This window comes from Leptonychotes weddellii, chromosome X, assembly GCF_054177405.1.
Source record: "Leptonychotes weddellii isolate Sample4059 chromosome X, ASM5417740v2, whole genome shotgun sequence".
In the NCBI taxonomy this organism is placed as follows: Eukaryota; Metazoa; Chordata; class Mammalia; order Carnivora; family Phocidae; genus Leptonychotes; species Leptonychotes weddellii.
In genome coordinates, this window is record NC_138385.1 from 1696603 (window position 1) to 1720028 (window position 23426).

Consider the following 23426-nt stretch of genomic DNA (forward strand, 5'->3'; position numbering starts at 1 on the left):
CCCGAGGACAGCAGGGAAGGATGGGGTGGCAGGAGAGTCACGCCGTTGCCCCTCGGCTCAGGTCCCGTTCCGTCCCTCCTGTCGGGCCCTCCCCTGCTCACCTTCGCTCTCCTCCCCCGGCGGCGCATAGAACGAAAGGCCCAGGGAGACAATGGCAGCCACCTCCAGGATGATCAGGGTCACGTCCTGCAGGGCCTCCCACACCAGCTGCAGGAAGGTCTTGGGCTGCTTGGGAGGGATAAAGTTCTGCCCGTAGATCTGCCTGCGCTTCTCTAAGTCATTGGCATTGTTGGCCAGGCCTGTGTGGTGCAGGGACGGAGAGCAGGGACACGGACGAGGATGGGAGACCAGCCGCGCGAGGCCCTGCCCCTTCCCGCCCTGCTCGGCCACAGCGCCCGCCCCGCCCTCCAGCCTGAAAGCCCCTGGAAGGCCGACCCGCACTGGCCTGGAACACTCTGCCACCACACAGCACACAGCCATGTGGGGCTGGGTGCTCCCCCAGATAGGCCCAGGGACGCCCATGGGCTATGTTGGGTCCCTTCAAAGGGCAGATGGGGAGGAATGCAGTAACACCCAACATGGGGGGTGGGCAGAGGGGACCCAGCTGGGCCAGGGATGGCCAAGTGTCATCTGGAGACAGGGGAAGAGACTGCCAAGGCTCTCCCAGGGGTGCGGGGCTTGGTACGAGACTGGGCTGGAGGGCACAGGGGCTGCGAGTGGGCCGACGTGCTCACACCATCCCTCCAGGGTCCAGAGGAGGAAACTGAGGCCAAGGAGGGAAAGGAGTTGGAGCTCCTGTGGGCAGCCCAGGACTCCTCTGCTTCCCTGTGCACCTGACCCCAGGTCAGGATGACAGCAGCCTCACAGACGCTAAGCCACCAAGAGGGGGGCGTGGTCAAACTGTGTGTGCGGGACACAGAGCCTTCATCGTCTGACAGGACCTGGGGGAGGGTCGGCTCTAGCAGCCCAAAGACCTGAGCATGGGCCTGGCACCCACGGCACTTAGGAAGTGCATAGGAACCATCCCCAGCCCTGTGTTCTCATGGCCAGCCCTCCGGAGACAGCTGGCTCCTTCCTAATGCTTTCCCTAGACCCCACAGCGGTGCCAACCTTGAGCTCTGAGCTGGGGGTCACAGTGAAGGGCAGGGATGGGACGTGGCAGTTGGTGAACCGTCTATAAGGTTAATGAGATTGTCAGTGATTCATGCTGATGCAGAGGACAAGAAGGGGAAAGGATGAGGAAGCCAGTCCCAGTGGGGACCCCTCGTGGCCGGAGCAGATGAAGCACGGTGAAGGAGGGCTGAGGGGTTGACAGGGGCCTGACCAATAGTTTCAGAGCCCTGGGAGGCCCCCTCCACATCCCCGACAAGCTACTGTGTTGGGGCTGGGATGAAGGACTCAGAATCAACACCCACAAAGGGGTGAGCTCTGGCATTTGGAAGCTGGGCCCTTACCTTACTTCTCATTCTTGGCGCAACCCACTTCCTACCCAGGCCTGCACCGAGCCTGCTGGGCCTCCGCCTCTAGAGCGTGAGCCCCCTCAGGCCCATGCCTGAAGCTACCGGAAGCTTCTATGTGGGACTGACATCCAGGCCACCTCCTTCCAAGGCCAGATACCCACTTGGCCACCTACCCCTGAGGCTGGCAGACGGGACACAGTCCCCTGGGCCCGCCCTCAGCCCTCAGGCCTCAGGATGCTGCTTCCTTCTAGGCCTGTCCCTCACGCGTCCAGCCCCACACTGACACCTAGTGGACAGATGGTGGCTTGCAGTTCCCAGTCGCGGCCAACTCCTTTGGCCTCCTGAGGGGGCAGGGAGCAAGCCGGCAGGGCAGATGGGGGGTCGGGGTCCCCAGCCTATGGGGTGCTCCCAGCTGGCTTGGGAAGGCACACAGGACCTGGCCCCCAGGCGACTTGAGAGCAAGGAAGTGCTAAGTGGAGCGCAGAAGGACTTGGGAGGAAGGACAGTGGGTGTCCACTAGGCAGGGAAATATGGCTTTGGGGGAGGGGCAGGGGGGCCCACCTGAGGTGGAGGGCCTGACAAGAGCCAAAGCCCGCAGCCGGCACAGCCCTGGCCCATCTCCCCAGCTGGGCGATGATCACACGCTGTGCCCCCCACCTAGCCGAGCTGCAGCTGTCCCTGCCCTTCTCCCCGGGGCCTCATGGTGCCTGGGCCCTGCCGGGGCTCAAGTTTCTGGAGGCTGCAACTTTCCAGTTGGGTGTCTGCGAGAAGCTCAGGACCTCGGGTCCTAGGGGCTGGGGTCCTAGCTGAGGGCTTGTGCCCCACTCCTGACTGAGGCCTGGGTCTTTAAGCTGTAAGACATATGACATGTGGGGTCAGTACTAGGGAGGCTCTCCCAGACACCCAGGGTTTCCACGATCCCTGCCTGAGAAAGGGCAAGGGTCCCCACGGCACCCTAAGTCTGCATCCTGCCTGCCTCACCCCCACATGCCAGCTTATCCCCAACAGAAGCCAGGCCCTTGGGGCCCCTTCCCCAGGAGTGAGCTGGCTCCATTCCTTCCCCCCCTCTCTCCTCCCTCTCTCCCTCCCTCCCACCGTCAGCCTGTTCCTTGGCCTTGAGTTGCCCTTGATGCTCTAGCAATGCTTCTCTCTCCCTTGCCCTACACCAGCCCGAGGCTGTGGCCTTCCCGTCAGGCTCTGGGGTCTCGACAGCTGCTCAGGTACTCATGTGGGGGCCAGAAGGTAGCTGCAGCCCCTCTCGTTTCAAGCATGTGCCTGACCAGCAGGCCCCCAACAGTGGCCCAGGTCCAAAGTGCTGGGGCAGGGGCCGGCTGGTTGGCATGGACACAGATGAGCGCCCTACCCAGAGCAGAGGCCAAATGCCATCAGAATTGGATTAGGACCACATCGTGTGGTTCCTGGATAATCCGCGCTCTCCTTTCCATGACTCCTGGTAAAGGCCAGACAGGGGAAGGGCTGGGACCTGGGTCCCTCCAGTGGGTTTACCACTGAGCTTGGCCCAAGACCCAGGTTCCCCGGCTTCTGGAATCCTCTTGGATAGCTACAAAGGCTGGGCCCATTGATGTGCTTCTTGCCAGGAACAGGCAAAATCTCCTCCCCCAGTACACCATGCACCTCCCCAGACTCCCCACCCTCCCCAAAGCACCAATCTGCCAGCACACCTTGCCAGGGGATTGATGTGGGGCCTGGGGTGCAGCTTTGAGAGGGGTCCAAAGCTGAGGCCACTGTGTCTGGGCAGGAGTGGGGCCATCTGGGTGAGCACTCCAGGGCCAAGTCAGCAGGTGTGCTGGGGGCCCGGGCTCCTGGGCTTGGAAAGGGGAGGGGTAGTCCTCACAGTGCTCATTCTTCAGGAGGCAGATCAGGCCTGGCTGGCTCTCTCTCTTGCGGCCTGGCCACCCACCTGGGCACTTGCCCTTCTCCATGCCCGCCCCTCCACAGGCACCGGGCAAGCTCCAGAGCCGCTGTGGCCGAATCAGGCAGGTTCCCAGGGGCCTTGACATTTTAAATATTTAACAAGGCCTGACAGGCAGAGGAAAGAACTGCCAGCTGAAGCCCATCTGCTTCCTTTTATCTGGGAGAGGCCAGAGCCCTTGTGGCTAAATGGCCCTCCACCCCAGCCTCCCCCCAGCCCCAAATCCTGGTGGGGGGGGGTAAGGAGGAGGGAAGGAGAGAGATCCCTCTGGCCCTGAGCCAAGCCATCTGCCCCGATAACACAACACAGCAGGCTGGGTCCCTTTAGAGCACAGAGCAAGAGAGACCCAGGTAACCCTGGGAAGGCCACTTAGGCTTGGAGTTCCTGACCTGGCTGGGTGGGCACCCTCTCACTCAGCCCTTGGGCCCACCACGTCCTGGGTGGGCCATCTCCACCCCCTGCTCCAGCCCATGTGCCCCCCACAGATGGATGGGGCCAGGGAGCTGGGGACAAGGGTGATGGCCAGAGCCCTGGGTAGATGAAGGTGTGTCAGCTCAGATGCGAGCTGATGAGATCAATCAGCGCTGGCTGAGAACAGGCCTGGCACCAGGCTGGGACGGCCCTCGCGGTCCTGCCGGGGAGGTGCCAGCTGGGCCAGAAAACACTCGAACTCCTGGAATCTGGGGCCAAGCCTGGCTCCTGGTGGTCCCAGCCTCCCAGCAGACCCAGCAGGCAGGACTGGGGAAGGCAGGTGCAGGGTAGGGCAGAGTTTTGCCTCCAGAGCGGGGGGAAAGGGCTACAGGGCAGAGGCAGGGACCCAAGACGGCAGTCGGGCCTCTACCTCTGGAGCCTTCTAGAGGACGTTCCTCAGCCTCCCTAAGGCTCCCTGCGGCATCTCTCCTCAGATCTATACTGCCTCGGGCTTGTACTTCTCTGGGACGGCCTGTGGCCAGTGGCACCTCTACTCAGCACTCTGCTTCCCTCGCTTTCCAGAGAGAGGCTCCCTGCAACCCAAGCCCTCCGAGGGCCTGTGTCCTGCACACCTGCCTCCTCTTCCTGGACATAGGGCTGAGCACACACGGAACCTGGGACATACAGACAGGGGCCCTGCCTTCCTCCTCCTCTGTGCTGGGAGGCTGTCCCACCCGGTTGCTCAGAAGAGCTTCTTGGGCTTCAGGCGGCGGCCCAGCCCGCATGTGCATGCCGACACCGCGCTGTCCCCTTCCTTCCCCTTCTCTGTCACTCCATTTCTGTTTAATCCGAAGAGGCGAGAGCAGGGAGCTGCTGATTATGGAGGGGATCGGGCCACAGCTCCTCGAGGACCCAAGGTTACCCAGAGGATGACCTCCTCACCGCACGCAGAGCATCTCCTGCTGGGGGTGGGGGGGCGGGGGGTGGGATGGCTACCATGGTCATGAGCACGGTCAGGGTCAAGAGTGCCTCTAGGAAGCGGCTGCAGCAGCACCACCCAGCCCTTGACCAGGCCTTCCCTGGGGGGGACGGAACATCCTCAGGATGCCCCTTGAAGACTGGGGGGGCTGTCAGATGGCCCATGACCCTACGTCCCTGGAGCACATGTGGCCTTACCCTCTGTGGGCGAGGTCTTCAGCCTCCTGCAGAGCCCACTGACATCCCCGTAGGCTTCCTGGACCTTCTGCAGCGCCTCAGCTCCTCGGAGCTCCATGAGGGCACGCAGCTCAGCCAGTGTGCACCCAAAGCCGCCCGCGTGGGGGGCCTCCCGCTGCTGCTGGGGCTTGGGGTGGAACTCGATGGAGCTGTTGGCCATGTCGCCCATCCTGCCTGCCGTGCCGGGAGGACAGGGTGCCCAACCTCTTCACAGGTGCAGCCTCGGCTCGGGGCAGGCGGCCACCCGAGGTCCCAGTGCCTGGGTGAGGTGTAGTGGAGGGAGCTGCGGCGGGGAAGTGGCTGAGCACGGACACCTGGGGAGAGGTGAGAAGAAGCCAGGGGCAAAGTTGAGACAAAACCGAGATCCGCTCTTCCAGAACATTCTCTGCAGATCTGCACTCAGTCTGAGCCATGAGCTGCTGATTGCAAAACTCACCTCCGAGCCTGGGCCAGTCAGTGGCCCTCATGCCCTGCCAGGCCCGCCTGCCAGGCCATCTCCTAGTCCTGCCCAGCATGAGCACCCAAGGCAGGAGGGCTTGCCGAGGTGGGGAAGGGGGAAGCGTTACTGTCTCCTGGAAGGGATCGGCTGCCGCCAGCACCAGCAATCTGTCTCGGAACCCACACCGAAGCAGAGGCGATGTGTCGGGGTTGAACGGTGGCACGGGTGGGTGGGTCCTCTGTGCCACAATTCTCCCCATGTCCGAGCCCCACCTTGAGTGCAAGCTCGTCCACTCCATCGTGCTCCCTGCTCTTGCCTGATTAGGACCGGCCCACCGGCCTTCTGGCTCAGCCTCTGTGGCTCATGGTTTCAGGCTCGGGCTGCACGGGGGTCCGGGGAGCAGGCCAAGCCATGGACAGGGCCAGCTGGGAGCCAGGTCAAGGCTTAGTGTGCAGGGTGTCTCTGCTGCCCTGAGGGCACCTGGGGGGCTGGGGCAAGGAAGGGAGGTGGCCTGGAGGGAGGGAGTAAGGAGGGAGAAGGAGGGCAGGAGCGGGAAGGGAGAGAGGGAATGGGGGGAAGGAGGGGATAAAGGGAGGAGAAGGGGAGAGGTGGCGGGGGGCACATAGGAGAAAGCAGAAAGCAGCCACAGGTCGCTGGCGACTCCCCATCACCCTGCCCCACAGCACGGTGCCATCCGCTCTCCCTCCAGATGATGGATTCAGGAGCTGCCCAGCACATACACACATCCTGAGAGCATGAGTGGAAGCACCCCCAAAGGTCAAACTCCCACGACTGAACTAGTCTCGGTGCACATGGCCTGGGCCTTCATGGCAGCAAGAGGCTTCCTGATGGCATGGCTCAATTGGGCCCAGTCCTTCACCTTTGGGGAGGCTTTGGGCTCAGAAGGATCTTCTTGGAAGCAGAACTTGGCCGCTGATCCAGGTTTCTGGTTAGAACTGTCCATGGGAACACAATAGCCCCGAGCCCTGTGGCCTTTGCTCTCAGGAGAGCGCCCACCTCTTCCTTGGAGCCCAGCGGACTCGGCAGCAGGGCTGTGCCACGGCCCTCAGGGGACAAGACCAGGGCCTCTGGGAGAAAAGGGCCATTCCCCTATGCCCACAGCCCCGAGGGGCCTCAGAACACGTAGGCCTCAGAACACTTAGTTCCTCTGGACGCTGGCCCTGTGTTGTCAAGCAAAAGCACACGTACCTAGGGCAGTTCCCGCCCGTGAAGTCTGAGACGCAGAGAGGCACCCCAGAAAATGCCCATCCAAAGCGGTCCACATTTTATAAGTTTGGGCACCTAAGTGTTAATCCTCTAGACTCTTTCCACATGGAGCAGCCTTCACTGCCGGAAGATGTGGGAACAAAATGGTAGACAAGAGAATGCACTGTCCTCTCCACTCCCACGCATCTTCCCACTGCCCGTCCTTCCAGTTTGCCATCTGACAAATCCTTACTGAGCATCTACTATGTGTCTGCACTGGCCGACCGTGCTGGGGACAGAGAGGTGACGGGACTGAATGGATTCTTGTGCTCTCTGGCTGGGAGACGTGTACCCAGCAGGTGAGAGAGTTGATGGAGAATGTGGTTTCACTGGGGGTGGGGGTCAGGGAAGGCCTCTTGGAAGGGGCACATTTGAGAAAAGTGAGCCATTCTTCTGGAGGGAAGAGTGCTCTGAGATGAGGGAGAAGGCAGGTAACGGGACAGGTTGGTGGGAGCGAGGGGCTGCAGATCCCATGGGGCCCCAAGTGACATGGGCCATCACCAAGCAGAAGGCTGCTGGGTGAGGACAGACTGGAGGGGCAGAAGCCAGGACGTGAGGGAGGGGCTGCAATCAGTCGGTGGGCCATCCTGTCCGTGGGGGTGAGGGCAGAGGCGACGCAGGCCAGCCCTGAGCTCAGGGATGTGTGGGGCCGCAGAGTGCCCAGAACTTGAAGGAAGTGAAGCTTTCATTTTCATGGCGTGTAAGGCAGAGTGGGCTCTTTCTGGGGTGCTCTGCGAAAGCACCCTACTCACCTGGGTGGGCGCAGTGGGAATCACTCTCCAGTTCGCCGGCCCAGGAAACAGAGGCCATTTCAGGAGGCACTGGAGGCCGCAATGGCCTTGCCTGTTGCCCCCGCCCCATGCCTTTGTTCCCGCCAGGTTCTTTCCCCCACTCCAGACCGTTACTCAGGACAGTGCCCCGGCTGGGCGCACCTTCTCCCCTCCTTTCTCTCACTCTGCTACCATGCCTCTCCCTTCCCCATATGTGGCAACCTGGGGGAAGTCGCAGCGTTGGGCTCCGTGTCCCCAGCCCTCTAAGCCCATTGGCCGCTGGGCGGGAGGGACAGGGTCTGGTTCGTCTGTGTAAGCATTGGTTTCAGCCCCCCAGTAGGCACAGATCCGTCTGTGAGTAGGCCCCAGGCAGACAGGGCTGCTGAGAGAAGACCAACCAATGGGCTGTGTGAGGTGTGAGTGCAGGTGGGGATGGGGGGGCATGGGGGGCATTTAGCAAAACTGTGAGGCAATTGTCCCTGAGCAGAGTCCCCATGCCATGTCAGCCCCAGCCAGTGGGCCCCTCCTCCCAGGCTGAGGGGAATGGCCCGGCACTCACGCCAGGCTCTGATGTCTCTGGCAGGGAGGCCACTGGCCTGCATTCCAGACCTTCCACTTCGGTCCCAGGGCCCCAGGGACCGGCTATGTGCCTGTATGGCCCCCGCAGAGCTGCCTAGGGACTCCCCGGGGTTCCTTCTAAAAGGGAAGCCAGATGAATGATTTTGTTCCTTTGGAACCTTTTATCTTTTTGGCCTCTACCACCCACTTGGAGAAGGCTCGTTTGGAAGGTGCCCAACTCCGCCCAGGTGGCATTCGAGGGCTCCAGGGGGTGACAGAGTGAATGGTCCAGAGTTGGGCGGGCTCAGGGGCAGATGCTGGGAGACAGCAGTGCATCCTGGTGGAGGTGACAGCTTCATACACCTGCTCACACCCGAGGCACAGCCCTCTCCCCCCCACCCCCACAAAACAGGGCCCCCTGAAGGTGAGCTCTGTCCTCCCCTCCTGTTCCCTCCTCCTGCCCCCAGTGTGGCCCTGCCCTCGATTAAGCAACAGCAGTGGCCCAGACAGCCACACAAGGGCCTTGAGCTGCTCCTAATTGGTGTGCTCCCTCCACCTCGGCCCCCGCCAAACAGGCCCCATGTCCCCATCTACCACCTCATCGGCTTCCGTCCAGTTGGGCAGCTTGTCACCACCCTGCTCTGGGTCACCACTTCCCCTGGTTCAGGTGCGGCCGCTCTCTCTGCCTCCAAACTGCAGTGGCTTCTGGGAAGCCACACGTCCTGTTTCCGCCGGTACCGCACACTGGTGCGCCCGCGGCACCAGGCGCCTTGCCCCAGCGCACGGCCTGGCCAGCCCCAAGCGCACCAGTCGTACCCTGGCCCGCACACCCTTCTGTCCTCTCTCCACCTGATGACCTCTGACAAATTTGAGTGGCAATTCAAGTGGAACTTTCTGCACAAAGTCTCTGCCAGAACTGATCGCTGCTGAGTCTGTAATCTGGCGACTGTCCCTATTCCACTCTGCTCAGCATTGCAGTGACCTGTGAGCATGTCTTCCCCACTCTCGGGGTTGCAAGCTTTTTGAGATACGTGGCTATTGAACTGGCAAGTAGTCCACCACACGGTCAGCCCTGGGTGGGGATGGGGGTCTGGAGGAGTGAGTGAACAGAGGCCTGGCTGGCCAAGGAAGAGCTGGGAGCCGTTTTTTTTTTTTTTTTTTTTTTAATGGGGGATCGCCATCCTGGAGAGCACGAGGAAGGGCACAGGTATGAAGGGCAGGAATGCCTTCACCCCCAGCAGGTCACTCTCAGTGTGCCCCCGGGGCTTCACCCAGGTCTGGGCAGCCCCTCTAGTCAAAGACTGCTCATGCTAACCTTCTTCATCTTCATTCACTCTATAGGCAACAGGGCAGACAGGAGCCATCAGTTAAATCAGTCTGTCTTGCGTGACTGTTGGCTGCTGTAGAGACCAAATGGCATCTACTATTGTTTTTCTGGGCTCTCTGTAAGCCTCGGCAATTGCCTCCCTCATTCTGAATAAGGACAGTGGCCATCACTGGAATGGCCAAGAACAGAAATGACCAGGCCTATCAGTTCTGCAGGCCTGACAGAGACCTTTTGGCCTGGGCTGGCTGCCTAGAACGGTCTGTAGGCACTAAAAGTGCAGGGAACATACCATTTTGGTACTCTTTCATCTTTCAGACCTTAATTGGCTTAATTGAATTACAAACCTCCACAGAGAGGGCCTCACGCCTTCTGATATTTGCTCCATCCCGGCACCGTGGGGCGGCTAGCGTAGAGATCTGTGACGGGTCACCCAAGTTCAGGCCTGTCACACAACTGCCTCGTCCCCTTTGTACCTGCCCTCCCCGGCCACTTCTAATCAGGTTTGGGATCTCCCCGTACCTCTAACCTAACCTGCCCGGATCTCCCACTTTGCCTCCTTGACCTCCTCCACCAAGGCCCTGGGCAGTCCACCACCCACTGGGAAACCAGGAGCTTCCTGAATGAGGTGGGGGCACCTCTGTTCCCAGGCTCCCTTCTCTGGGGACCTCACTCCAGATACTTCCCTCACTGTACCTCATAAGCAAGGGGCAAGAACACAGCTGTCCATTTCACAGATGCAGAAACTGAGGCTCAGGGAGGCTCGATGATCCCAGACCTCCTGGCCCTGCTTTTCCTGTTCCTGAGGAGAGTCATGACACCTGGAGCAGCTTAGCCCCTTGGCTGCCAGGAGAGAGAAGCCTTGTGCTCCCCCAGGGGGCCTGGTCCCATGCTCTACCCAGCTGCCTACTCCGTGTGGGCTGCCCACCCTCACTTTGACAAAAGGGACAAGGAATGGAGAATAAAATCCCGCAAGTCAGAGGTGGCAATGCATCAGAATTCAGCCCGTTCTCAACGGTGGCAACACAGTCCCCCTGCAGCCACTGACCACCACCACCAGCGTGCAATTGTTGGGTCGGAGTGGGCATGTGTCCCCAGGATGGACGGAGCCTGGCTGGCAGCACCGACTAGAAGCCAGGAAGTCCCAGCTCTCTGCATCACTTCCAAGTCACGGTGCCCTCAGCCCTGGGGTCAGTAAACTGGTGACGAGAATGTTCTCCCTGTGCTTGCCCAAGGCAAGAAAGGAGCAGAATCCAGCATAGCCAAGTCACAGCTGAGGCAGGGTCAGAGGCAAGAGATGTGGACCTGAGGGCCCACCTGGGCACATGCCCTCCATCACTGCCCTCCTTGAGGCACACTGCCCATCGGCAACTCCCGACAGACCCACCGAGAAGGGATGCCTTCCAGAGGGACCCATGGCTCAGCAATGTGACTCACTGTGGGGATTCCTTGAAAAAACTGTCCCCTCCTCTGTCCACCTCCCAGCACCTGGAACCCAGGCCAGGCCCTACAGAACTGAGAGAGGAAGAGCAAGAGCTCCCCCCTCCCGGGCCCCCAAGGCTGGCCCAGGCCTCCCTCACACCTGCAGATGCGGGGTGTGGCCAGCTGGGAGCAGGTGGGCAGGGGGTGCAGGGGCCCTCCGGAAACGCCACCGGCAGAGCCCTGCCCTCCCCTGGGCCTGGTTTTAATCTCAGGCAGGTGCAGATGTGGCCGGGCACCCCTTTAATCCCTGACTTCTCACGCCACCCCCTCCCTTGCCAGGCCCTCTCCCTACTGCCCAGCCTCTGCCCCTCCCCTCTGCTTGACACACCTTGGCTCACCACCTGGTAGGGGAAAAGAGGGCTCCCGGGATGAGCCCTGCATTCAGCTGAGGAGGGAGGGAGCAAGCGTTGGGAGGGGGGGAGCCGAGGCAGAGAACAGCCTCATTAATATTTCAGAGGCACCGTCACTGCAGCTCCTGGGCCCTCACAGCCCCACCACTTGTGCTAGCTGAGGGAGGAGGATGGGAAGAAAGAAGGAAATAAAACAGAGAAAACAGATTTAAAGGGACAGTCCCCCCTCCGTTCCTTCCTCCCCCTTGTTCCTGGTACAATCTGTGCACACGCCAAGCAGCTCTCTCACGGGGAACAGCTTTGGGCAAAAACAGTAAGAGCAGAAAAGGGCCAGCCCCCCTCCCCCACCCCCGCCAGCCCTGCGGCACCCTCTCCCCAAACTCACGCACACACGCCCTGTCCACCGCCGGTCCATCGGTCCACGGCCCTCTGCCCTTGCAAGGCTGCCCCCAGGGAGGGCCTGTCGTGCGGCAACCAAGCCACTAGGGCCACCTCGGGGACTCCCTGGGGGCTGCCAGCAAAGGCAAAGGATGCTTCCCATCCAGTGCCTGGTCCAGACTCGAAGGACAATCTGAGGCCAGCAGAAAGACAGATGCACAGACTCCAGGCATTGGAAGTCCTTGCTAATTAGAGCCCAGCCAAGGAGGATTCTGGAACCCGGAGAAACACAAGTCTAGATCCCTGGAGGTGGCAGGGACGTGGGGTTTACCTGATTCAGCCCCTGCCTACAGGTGGGTGAGCTTCTAGAGTACCCCTGGCTACCTCATGGCCCAGTATTTGAATCTAGAGCAGTGGATGCCAGACACAAGGGGCCCCCTTTCCACCAGGGGACTTTAAAAAACGCCCAGTCCCAGTCGGAGCTTCATAGTCAGAAGAGGGTAGCTGTGCGAGTCTGCAAAGCCCTCTGCCCGGGGATCCCAGGGCCCAGCCAGCTTTGATGGCCCACATTTGCCTGCCTTCAGTGGCTCCAGGGAGGGCCCCGAATTCTCCAGTTAAAACAAGCCCCAAGGGACAACGTAAAATGGTGCAGCTGTGATGGAAAACAGTATGGCAACTCCTCAAAGAATGAAACACACAACTCCATATCTGGGTCTGTACCTAAAAGAAGTGAAAGCAGGGGGTTGAAGAGAGATTTGCACACCCAATAGCTAAAAGGAAGAAGCAGCCCCAAGGGCCCATCGAGGGATGAATGGAAAAGCTAAATGTGGTCTATCCACGCAACGCGATGTTCTTCGGTCTTCAAAAGGAGGGACATTCAGGCACCTGCTACAACACGGTTGAACCTGGAAGACATTCCGCTGAGTGAGGGAAGCCAGACACGAAAGGACAGACACTGTAGGAGTCCGACCTCTACGAGGTGCCCAGAGCAGTCAGATGCAGAGACACAGGAAGTGGGACCCGGGGGGGGGGGCTGGGGGGGAGACGGAGGGGGCGTCCGTGTCTAATGGGGGCAGAATTTCAGTTTGGGACGATGGGAAGGTTCTGCGGAAGGACGGAGGGGTTGGCTGCACAAAATAGGAATGTTCTTAATGCCACAGAGCTGTACGCTTACAAATTGTTAAGACGGTAAATTTGATGTTCTCTGTATTCGACCACAATCGAGAAACCAAACAGGCCTCACCGCCCCTTTGGCTCTGTGTCCAGTGATTGCAGGCACCCCACTGCTTTGACTGACGGTGAGCCCGTGGTTCTGCCCATGGAAATTTTAACTTTCAGGAGCATCCCCTATCTGAAATGGAAACCTAAGCAGACCATTCTCCACTTGCTCTACCCCCCCCCCCCACCATACGCTCGGTGACCTCTGGCACCACCCACATCCTGCCTCAGCTATTAGGTGGCAGAGACGCAGGGAAGCTGGGAAGCTGGGCTCGCTGGTGACCCCTGCCAACGGCTCTTGCCCTTCTACCCGGAAGAAGCGTGGTCACACTTCCCACGTGCATTTCCTCAGAGGCGCCGGCCCCACCCTGTCCTCAGAAGAGACCAGAAGGGAGCCAGAACACTTGGGGAAGGCCTGGCCTCCACATCTGCATTCTGCTTATATAAGGTGGCTTTAGGAAGTGCTAACGAACCCCCAGGAGGTTGTGGCAGAGACTTGCTAGACATTCCCCGATTTCTGTGCCTCTTTCCCAACGTTGTATTTTAATTTTTAATCAGGCATCTTGTCATCCAGCGAAATGACTACATTCTCCCAACTCTGGCCAATGGGATTCAAGCAAAGGGACAGGGACACAGCTTACTCTTGGACTACACTTGGGACAGCACATGGGACAGAGGGGGATAGGGCCAACTTCAGGGTTGTGTCCTTAAAGGGAAGGAATGCCACCAGATGCCATGCCTCCCCCGACATCTCCACGACCTAACAAAGGCCCACACTTCCATGGGCTCCCTGGGACACGTGATGACCCGGAGCTGGGCTCCCTCTCCTCTGTGTATTGGACACTGTCCCGGAAGTTCTAGCCAAAGCAGCAGACAGAACCGTGAAAGGATTGAGAGAGACAGAATAACAATCTGGTCACAGGCGATGCCAAGGCCCTGGGCTACGCGAAACATGGTTCCCCATGCTGGACCGAGTTACGCGGTAACTGATTTGCTCTGTGCTACCGGCCCCACTTTAGGGCTGAGGCTGCTGAGGCACAGAGAGGTTGAAGAGCTCACTCAAGGTCACACAGCCGGCAAGGGGCAGAGGCAAACATGAACTCCAGAGAATTCTACATTGCTCCTCTGCCAAGTGACTGCCCAGGAAACCCCAGAAAAGCAATGAACACATGATTAAAACCAATTAAAAGAGTTCAACAAAGTGGCTAGACAGGAAATCTGTCCCCATAAACCTCAGGTCTCGGGAGTGCAGCCACCGGAGTCAGGGCTGGTTGTCCCAGTCGGCTCAAGGCACTCAACCTCTCCGGGTCTCCACTTTTGCGTCTGGGAAAAGGATTATTGTTCCTGCTGGCTGGGTTGGCGTGAGCTCTGAGGACAGGGTGCCACCATGCCCGCATACCTAGCAAGGTCCCCAGGGTGCCTGCTTCCCCAGAGGGAAGATGAGGAAGGGAATGCCCCTTGTTGAGTCCTCCCTCTGCCACGCCCACCTGCCCTCCACCTGCCCCGAAGCCCAGAATGCATAGGTCAGAACCAGACTCTACTAGTGAGGCTAGAACATTCTGCTCCGTCAGGGGCTGACCCTATGCAATGCTCAGAGGCTTCCCCATTTCTGGGGCCATCCTCAAGCTGGCCAGGGCCACGAATCCCTCCTGGAGAACGCTAGACACCTTGGGGACAGCTGGCTCCCCAGGATGCTTCTGGAGAGAAGTCCACACTCCCACACGGGTGCCTCTCAGAGCACCAGGTACCCCTGGGTCCCAGAGGGAAGCCGGAAGCCCCTTTCCGGCTGGGGCCTTGAAGTGTCATTATGGGGGTCACAACTCTACCCTGCGGAAGGCAGTCATTTGTTTCCTGCCAGAGAAGGCGAGAGCTGGAAAGGAGAGTGCGAGAGAGCAGGAGAGGAGAGCTGATGGGCAGGAAGCATAATGACACTAATTATCCAATTACGGCGGGCTGATCAGGAGAGAACTGCATTGCAGCAGGGAGCCCGAGCCAGCCGCCCCTTCCCCCCATGCTCGTGGTCTGGCACACTGTGGCCCACGCCCCTCCTGCTTTATCCCACGAGCAGTTGGCGGGTAGTGAGGTCCCGTGCCTGGCCCGCAGGGCGCAGAGCGGGGCCTGACCTGTGGTCTCAGGAGTGGCAGGCGGGAGGGGACCCTGAAACACCATGGCTGCTGGCCCCTGGGGCATGCCTCCAGCCCCCAAAGGGGCAGAGAAAATACATGTGGGGTCTTGGGAAGTAGCAGAACCCTGTCCTCTAGGCTTTCATAGAGGACACAGGGACAGAATGAGGCGTGTCCAATCGCAATCCTCCCCCAAGTCTCCCCAGCTCTGTCTGCGGTACCACACTGGCTGCCCCCCACCAGCTTCCAATCCCCAAAGCCAGCTGCAAGCCCCTGGAAGCACCCAAGGCCTAGACAGGTAATTAAGGAAATTATAGGCAGCTGACGGCCACGGGCCACTGTAGTCCCAGGGGCGACTAGACAAGGAGACTACCGGGAAACACCCGTGGCCCCCTGGGGATAAGCTCCATAGGGGCCTCATCGTGGGTCCTGGTGGGGAGAGGATCTGGTTTCTGGAATCAGGCTGAAGCCCTTGGGAAGACAGGCTTGGGAAGACTCATTGGGTCAAGGTCAGGGGCCAGGAGGACCATCGGGGAAGGAGACCCACTTCCCTGTGGCCAGTAAGAGTCTGGAAGACCAGGCGCTGGTGGGGGATGGGAGATGCGTGGGCGAAATTAGGCTCCACCCTTGTAGGACCCAACTTGGCTGGAGGTTAGAGCCAGGTCCATAGAGCCAACACGACATGGAGGAAGAGCTGACCAGGACCATCACCATATGGGGAGCTTAGGCGCAGGTCACTCCAAGCACTTAGGAAAGACCTTGGCCTTGGCCATTCCTTTGGGAGGGGAGTGGCAAGAGTACTGGGTGAAGCAGAGAAGATGTGCTCAGACTAAAGATGGGAGTTGAGTCTAGCTGGCCTTCTGTGACCCAGACACGAAAGTTGCTCGCGCCACCTTTCCCGGCTAACTTTGGAGGAGTACCTGCGGCCAAACGTGCTGATAGAGGAGAGAGTGACGGAAAGGTAGGGCTATCTGTGAGGCTTCCAGGCTCGGCTCTAGCCCCCTTACGAGCTCCGACCGGCGACTCTGGCAGGACCCGAAGTTCACCAAGGGCCTGGCTGCCATCTCCTGAAAGGTCAAGCCCAGCCAGGTCCTGCAAGCCTATTTCTGGCAGAGGACCCCAGCACACAAAGCCAGAAGGCATTTCCTGCAAAGCCCTGAGAGGACACCACAAGGATCTTGCAGGCCCAGGAGGCGCCGAGAGGGACGGAGGGGTGGTGCCGAGGCAGGAGGGCCCCTCTCGTGTCGGGACACCTCAACTGTGACAACAATGTGGTGGGGTCTGAGTGGCCCCCCTCAGCGTACCCCACACCACAGCCCATCGGCCGAGGACCCGGGAGCCACGGGGAGGAGGAACCAGGCGGGGTGGGGGGCACCGTGCACTGGCCTGCGCCTGTGTCCATGCCCCACGCTCCTGTCCTGCTGCAGGTGTTGGGCCAATCAGGTATGAGTCTTCCTCTGACCGTGGGGGCCACCCCACTCACAGGGCAGTGCTCAGGGACCCCAGCAGCCCGAGGAGCCCAGACTGCCTGTCCCCGGACTGAGCGCCTCCCTCCTAGGCCTGCGGCTCCAAACCAAGATGGGAAATTCGGCCCCTGAGTTCTCCCAGGAGGACCAGAGCTGAAGCCCATTGAGGGGAGGGGTGTCAGGGAAGGTCCCCTGGACCTGGCGTGGCAGGTGGTGGCACCAACGTGGCCCAGGCTACATTTGCCGAGCACTTTCTGCCAGGCTGGTCGACTGTGGAGAAGGGTCCTCCCTGCCCGGTCACATCCCGTGCCACCATCAAGGCCCGGGCCAGCGATCGTGCAGACGGTGGGTCAGCAGAGAGCCGGCGGCTCCACGCGCCTCGCCCCCGGTTCGGGGTTTGCGCCAAAACGGCAGCGTGCAGGGACTCCCAGGGTCGGGATGGTTCAGGGACTGGCAGTGTTCCCAGGCCACTTAGGGGGAAAACGGACCGCGGTGGCTCTTTTGAATACTCCTGCATTGGGGGCAAGCCAGAGACATGACTCCCGAAGAAAAGCAAAAAGACCAGAGCCCTGTCGTCTGAGTCCCGAGTCCCAGCAGCCCGGGTGAGGGCGGCCCGCGGTGGTTCCCACATCTCTGTCCCTTCCTGGCTTGTCAGCTTTGTGTTTCTGTTTCTTAATCAGGAGGCTCTGGTGCTCCTGGGCTGTCTGGCCACACCCGCCCCCCCCGCTCCCCGTGTGTCTCTGTGAGGAAGACCCACAGTGTCTGTGGAGAGCAAAAGACGTTTGTCTTGCTTTAAGATTACTAAGGTGTGACCTGTAGGTCAGGTATTAAAAGATACAAGGTGGGAGCCCACAGACAGGTCCACAGAATGGGACAGACCGCTCAGAAACAGGCCCTACTCCACATCGGAATCCATCTCAACTAAGGAAGCATCACACAGTAGCTGGGGGACAAATCATCTGATAAAAGAAATGGGGATGATGGGTTGGCCCTCAGGAAAACAACGTACCTTAGATCCTCACCTCATATTCTTTCCCAAGACAGATTTCCTTTGGCTGAAACAGGGTTTACTAAACTATGGCCCAAGGGCCAAATCTGGCAGCCAAGTGTTTTTGTGAATAAAGTTTTATTGGCCCACAGCCATGCCCATTCATTTCTGTCCTGTCTGTGTTTGGGACACAGACTGTGTGGCCTGCAAAGGGGAAGATATTTACTATCTGACCCTTTGTAGAAAAAGCTTGCCCACCCCTGAATTAAACGGTTAAACATCTTAAAAATGCAACTACACACACACACACACACACACACACACACACACACACACACACCCCATGCACTCACACGCAGGGCAAACCCAGAAATGGATAGCTCTCAGATTTTGTAAGGGATTTTGTAACCCCAGAAGCAATGGAAGAAATCATGAAAACATGTGACATAGAAAGTGTTTATCTTGTACATGAAAAAATTCAAAGGCAAAGAACAAAGAAGTTTCAAAATCACTTGCAACAAGTATGCTAAATTGTCAATGTCGTTCACGTGTAAAGTTTATCCAAACCCACAAGAAAAACACTAGGGTCTCAATAAATAAAGGTGAGGAAAAGACAGATCACTGAAAGAGAGAGAGAGAATTAAATAAACATGTGGGGAAATGCTCACTCTCATGAGCAATTAAAGAAATAGATACTGAAGTCGATATTCTGGACCTAGATTTTTATGCCAGGTTGTTTGATTATAATATCTAATGCTGGCTAGCCTTCAGTGAGCCAGTCTTTCAGATGTACTGAGGAGCCCTTCTGGAGAACAATTTGGCAGAATGAGCTGCTGTCTGGGCACTCTCTCCTCGGGACAGGATGAGCATTACCCACCAAGATGCTCAGCAGAGCCTCATGTATGACAGCAAAACGGATCTGACTGCCTGGATCTCCACAAATAGCCAAATAATTAAGCGAATTATAATCTCTTGAGAGAATATTATTCAGCCATTAAGAATTGTAATTACAGCCCTGAGGACTGCCTTAATACATCCTGGGTGCTGGATAAATTCGTAGTTCCCTCTTCGCACAGTTCAAGTTCTTTCTTGATTTTTGCAATAAGCACTTACTGCTTTCAAAATCTTAAAAAAATTAAACTGTATCTATTTTGAAAAAATTCATTTAGGAAGGGATTATATTAATAAAGAAAATGCTTATGTGAAGTAAAAAATAGATTACACAATTGTGCCCATGGTATAATTACAGTAATGTGAAAATAAACGGCCTATGCTAAGAAAGCGGAGTGGGAACCAGTCCAATAGGATGGAAACACTGGTTTGCACTCTGCTGATAGGATGGAGGGGGTTCCTACGTCTTCTACCTCTCTGCGTTTTATGAGTCTTCTATAAAGAGCATGCATGTTAAGAGCGTTATTTTTAAATGGAAAGAAAGAAATGTTGTTATTATTTTTTTAAACCCAAGAACCTCGCCCATCTGTGCAGATCTGCTTGGCCCCGCCGGCATGTTCCAGGTGAGCGAGCTGGAGGCACATGGCAGGAGCCTAATCAGAATGGAGCGGAGCCAGATCCACACTTGCCCCAAGCGAGTGTGTGCCAGGGCCTCGTGGAGGTCTGCTCCCAGAATGAGGCGCTCTCTCGCCATGTTTGTGGGGACACATGGTGGCAAAGGCTCCCAGACTCTCCAGGGGACAGACAGGCTGCCCAGAGGCGTCCACATCCACTTGACCCACTCCCCTTCAAGGAGTCAGGGGGGGATAGGCAGGGCAGTGAGCTCAGGGTCCGGGGGAGGCCTGGTGTTCTCTCTCTGCCCTGTCTGATACGGTAGCCACCAGCCACGTGTGTCTCCAGAGCACTTGAAATGTGGCTAGTGAGCCCGAGAAACTGAATTTTGAATTTTGCTTAATTTTAATTAAATCACCACTTGGGGCTAGTGGTTACTTCATTCGACTGCGAGGCTCCAGATGGGGTCTCAAGATTGCTGCTGAGGAAAGAAGTTCTCATTGGAATAAAAGGGCTCCCTTTTACTGAGGGACCCATTGGAATAAAAGGGTTCCCTTTCACTGAGGGACCCACGTACAGCAACCAAAGCAGGCTCAGGACCACTTCAACTAGGGCGCTCCCCGATAACACTGACCTAGCCCCCCGTCCGCCCAACTCTGATTTCAACCCAAGTCTCTGGAAACCTCTTGTGCTCCAAGTCCCCTGCCAGTCCCCAGAGGTGGGAATCAGGAGAAACCTCCGGCCCTTTCCTCTCACCTGGACCTTTCCCCTTCATCCTGTAGCTCTGGTTTATTGAGTTCTGCCACCTACTCAGCCATGTGACCTCGATCTCATTCCCTTCCCAACCCTGGCAATCCAGGACACTCAGCCTTTACTCCTGCATCTGAGATCCTCTTTCCCTCTATCCCGGTGACATGTGGGCTCAGATCCCGCTCTCCAGGCGGTACCCCAGGCCACCTTCCAGCACCTCCCACCCAACAGAAGGTGCATAGGCAGGGGAGGGCTTTCCAGCCAGGTGCCACTTGGCCTGGCTTCTGCCAGCTTAGGCAGGGCAGGGAAGAGAGGAGCAGTGAGGAGCCAGAGCCCCAGCTAAAGAAGTGGCCTTCTGGGAAATGACGGGGTTGGAGAGGAGACATCTGCACATTCCAGGGCTCTGCCTGCCCTACCTAGGAAAGATACAGCCAGAACCTGGATGCTGGGCCCATCTCAGAGATGGCACTGGTGAGGTTCCTGGGCAGCACGCCGTCAGATTTGAGCATCTGCTTTTGGTGCCACAGCCCCGGTCCCCATCTATCAGCTGCCATTTACACACACCGAGACTGCTCCTTTGTAGAGGTGACCTGAAGGGGCCATGCAGACTTACTGAGGAGTAGATCATTCCCCAACTTGCGTTGGGTCAATATCAATCCATGGTTTGTCCATTTCTCTCAGTGGGTAGATGGGGGCACAGTCAGCTCAGCTTCTGAGCTGCAGGGTCTTCTCAGGGCTAGAAGTGCCCTCGATAATTAGCTCATGTGTACAACTAATGGCCTGCCTTCCAATCTTGGTTTTGCCACCTGCTGGCTGCATGACCTTGGGCAAGTTGCCTAACCTCTCTGGGCCTCAATCTCCTCACCTGCAAAATGGGGACAGTAATGGCCTTGGCTTAATTTGGTGGTTGTTTCAACGAAGTGAGGGAATGTCGTGAAGCACTGAGGAGTGCCATTATTGTCACTGTCATCACCGACATTATTGAATGTGCTCGTAACCTCTGACGGAGACAGCAGCCCTCAGTTTAAAATTGGAAGGAGGGAGTGCAATGGGCATAGCCCACATACGTGCCTACAACTTGATCTGTAAGTGGGAGGAGGAAGCCGGGCCTGGCTTTGCGGACTTCAAGAGAACCAGCTGAAGCTCAGCTCTCAAAGCCCCCAGGGATCCAGGGCACTCTTGTCCCGTCCACCGGGAAGGCAAGGGGCCCCTCTCTATAAGCCACGCTGGGGGAGGCAGAGGGACCGAAGCTGACCCCAGCACCCTTGGCTGCCTTCCTGGGCTGGGAGAAGATGTTCTGGGATGGAGAGTGCTCACTGACTCAGGGCCTGGCCTCTCCCCACTCGCTCACAAATGATTCAACCTCCAAAGCTCTGGCTCAGAGTCCTGAAATGTCAGCGGAGTCTCGGAGACCCACCCCTACCCTCCCCAGGCCTGGAGCAGGGAAGGGACTTGGCCAAGGTCACAAAGACCATCAGGCCCAGAGCTGGCACCAAAATAGAGCTCCTGACTAGACCAGGACACCCCCTACCAGCCTTCTTTGCCCCTCAGGGTCCTGCTGCAGCATCTCAGCTGCCTGTGGCTCTCTCCCCAGCGTGCTCTTACCCTCGGGGGCTTCCTTCCCCAAGGGATGGCTTTCCTTCTGGCTCTGCGCAAAGCCCCCTCCCACGCCCCCCCAGTTCCATCTGCCTGCGTTTGCCCCCCCCCCCCCAACACACACACACTTCTGTGCCAGAGCTGCCTGCCCCTTCGCTCAAACCACCTGGCAGCGCTGGGCAGGGACCAGGTTGATTTGATCAAGACTAGCTGTGTCCTTGGCCGTCCCTCTCCTCCAGGCCAACAGCAGGGACAATCAATGCCCTGGGACCGAAACTGCCTAGCCCCTTCCAGTTGGCTCGCTCTCCAGGGCCCAGCTCCACCCGCGGACACTCTGCCAGCCTCTTGTCTGTGGGCCAGTTCTGGTAGGGGCTCCCAGCGCCCTGCTCACCAGCCACATGGCCTTGGTTTCCTCAACTGTGAAAGGGGGCTTGCATGTGGTGTTGACCGAGACATTCAGCCTGGGGGGTCCAGGAACCTACTCAGAATGGTGCTGGGACATGTGGGAGGCGCTCTGCCCCACCAGGCTCCTGGCAGTGTCCCCAGCCCTCCACCCATCCAGTCAACGTAGGGCCAAGTCCCTTCCCCTCTCGAGGCCTCAATTATTCCAACTGAAAAATGGGAATGAAGAGCCCAGCCTTGCCTCCCTCATCGGGTGATTCTGCAGATTCAGTGAGGTCAAGGTCATGAACGTGCCACACAGAAACCTGTGCCCACTCGGAGTCAGGCCTGTGCTGGGCACTCAAGTGCTCCCTGCCTTAAAATGCTCACAGACTAGTGAAGGGTGATGGCGGTGAAGGGGGCACAGAGCTACTGGGTGAATGAGGGGGATGCCTTCCAGGCTGGGAGCTAGGGGAGATTGGGATGGCCAGGGTCAAGGCTGGACTCAATCCTGTGGCCAGCAGGGACCCACTTTAGGTCCGAGGCTCAATGACCTCATCTTTGAGGTACCGAGTGGGCCCACTTACCTGCCTGGCCCCGGGGAGGGTCAAGTTCCTAGCTGAGGGATGCTGGCCCTGCCCTGCCCCTCGAGGGAGTGTTTCCACACATTCTTCCCACCCCTCACCAGCCCTCACCCCAAGACTCCCTACACATCAGCCTGGGCCATGCCTCCCACCATGCCTGCCACCCTTCCTGCGCTGGCCGGTTGCTAAGCCTGCAGGGGCCAGCAGAAGGAAAGGGACCAGGTCCTGGAGAGAGAATCTGACTGTCCAAGGTGGAGACCCAGGGCTCCCTCCTTTGGGAGATGCCACACCAGCCTCCAAATTCCAGAATCCTAAACCCAGAGAACACTGAGGCCCCATAGGAGAAGCCATCTGGCCAAGGTCACACAGGTGAGGAGGGGGAGGACAGCTGTGCGTGGAGGGATGGAAAAGGAGTTACCCAAGTGTGGCCTGGGAGGCTTGTTGTTGGCGCTGCCCGGGCCAGTGGCGGGGTCTGCTGGGCAGCTGTGTGGGAACGCGTGAGGGCTTCTCAGTGTGTTGGGGGAAGATGACACAGTGTAGGGGCGCGGGGGGGGGGAGGGGGTGTCAAGAGACTCCGGGAAGGTGCGTGCAGCGCAACCTGGCTCTAGCCCAGGCCCCGGCGCCCAGGCTGTGCCCGCCCAGGACCCCGCCCGCAGCCCCCCGCGGCCTTCCCCCCTCCACGGCGCAGATGCGCGTGCGCGCGGGATGCGGGGCGCGGGGTGCGGGGTGCGGGGCGCTGCCCGCCGGCCCGGGGCCCCCGGGGTGACGCGCGGCGCCGCAAGGACACGCAGGCCGGACGCGGGGCGCAGGTGCCGTGGGCGGGGACCCGCGTCCCCCCACCTGCCGGCCGCGCCACCTGCTGGGCCGCCCGCCCCGCCCGCCCCTGCCTGCGCGCCCCAGGCACCACTTACCAGCTCCTGGGCACGGCCGACGCTGCGGCCTCGGCTCCAGCGGCTGCTGTCGCTGCAGGCGGGCGCCCGGCGGGCAACGATCCGCTCCAAGGACGGAAAGGCCCGGGCACAGGGCGGCCTGGCCGGAGGCGCCGGGCGCGACCCTCCGCGGCAGGCGAGAGCTGCGGCCGAGTGCTCCCCACGCTCCGCACCGGCGGCGGCGGGCGACGCGGCGCGCTCGGCTCCAGCCGCAGCTCTGAGCGCGGAGGGAGGGAGGGAGGAGGGAGGGAGGCGAGGGAGGCAGAGCGCGGGGGGGGGGGGGGGGGGGGGGGGGGGGGGGG

The 23426-nt window shown here is 59.1% G+C and overlaps 1 protein-coding gene across 3 annotated transcripts in view; it reads right to left on the reverse strand.

The window, feature by feature from the left end:
* The window catches only part of ATP2B3 (ATPase plasma membrane Ca2+ transporting 3), a 62265-nt gene extending 38945 nt beyond the window's left edge, over window positions 1-23320 (reverse strand). For all 3 annotated transcript variants that reach the window (XM_081808079.1, XM_081808082.1, XM_081808081.1), the window contains exons 1-3: window positions 23107-23320; window positions 4981-5333; window positions 102-299 (exon numbers count right to left, since the gene is read on the reverse strand). In XM_081808079.1, coding sequence (XP_081664205.1) covers window positions 102-299; window positions 4981-5188 — 406 coding nt within the window. In that variant the 5' untranslated portion in view covers window positions 5189-5333; window positions 23107-23320. The remainder of the gene's footprint in view (window positions 1-101; window positions 300-4980; window positions 5334-23106) is intronic.
* Window positions 23321-23426: the final 106 nt, after the last annotated feature.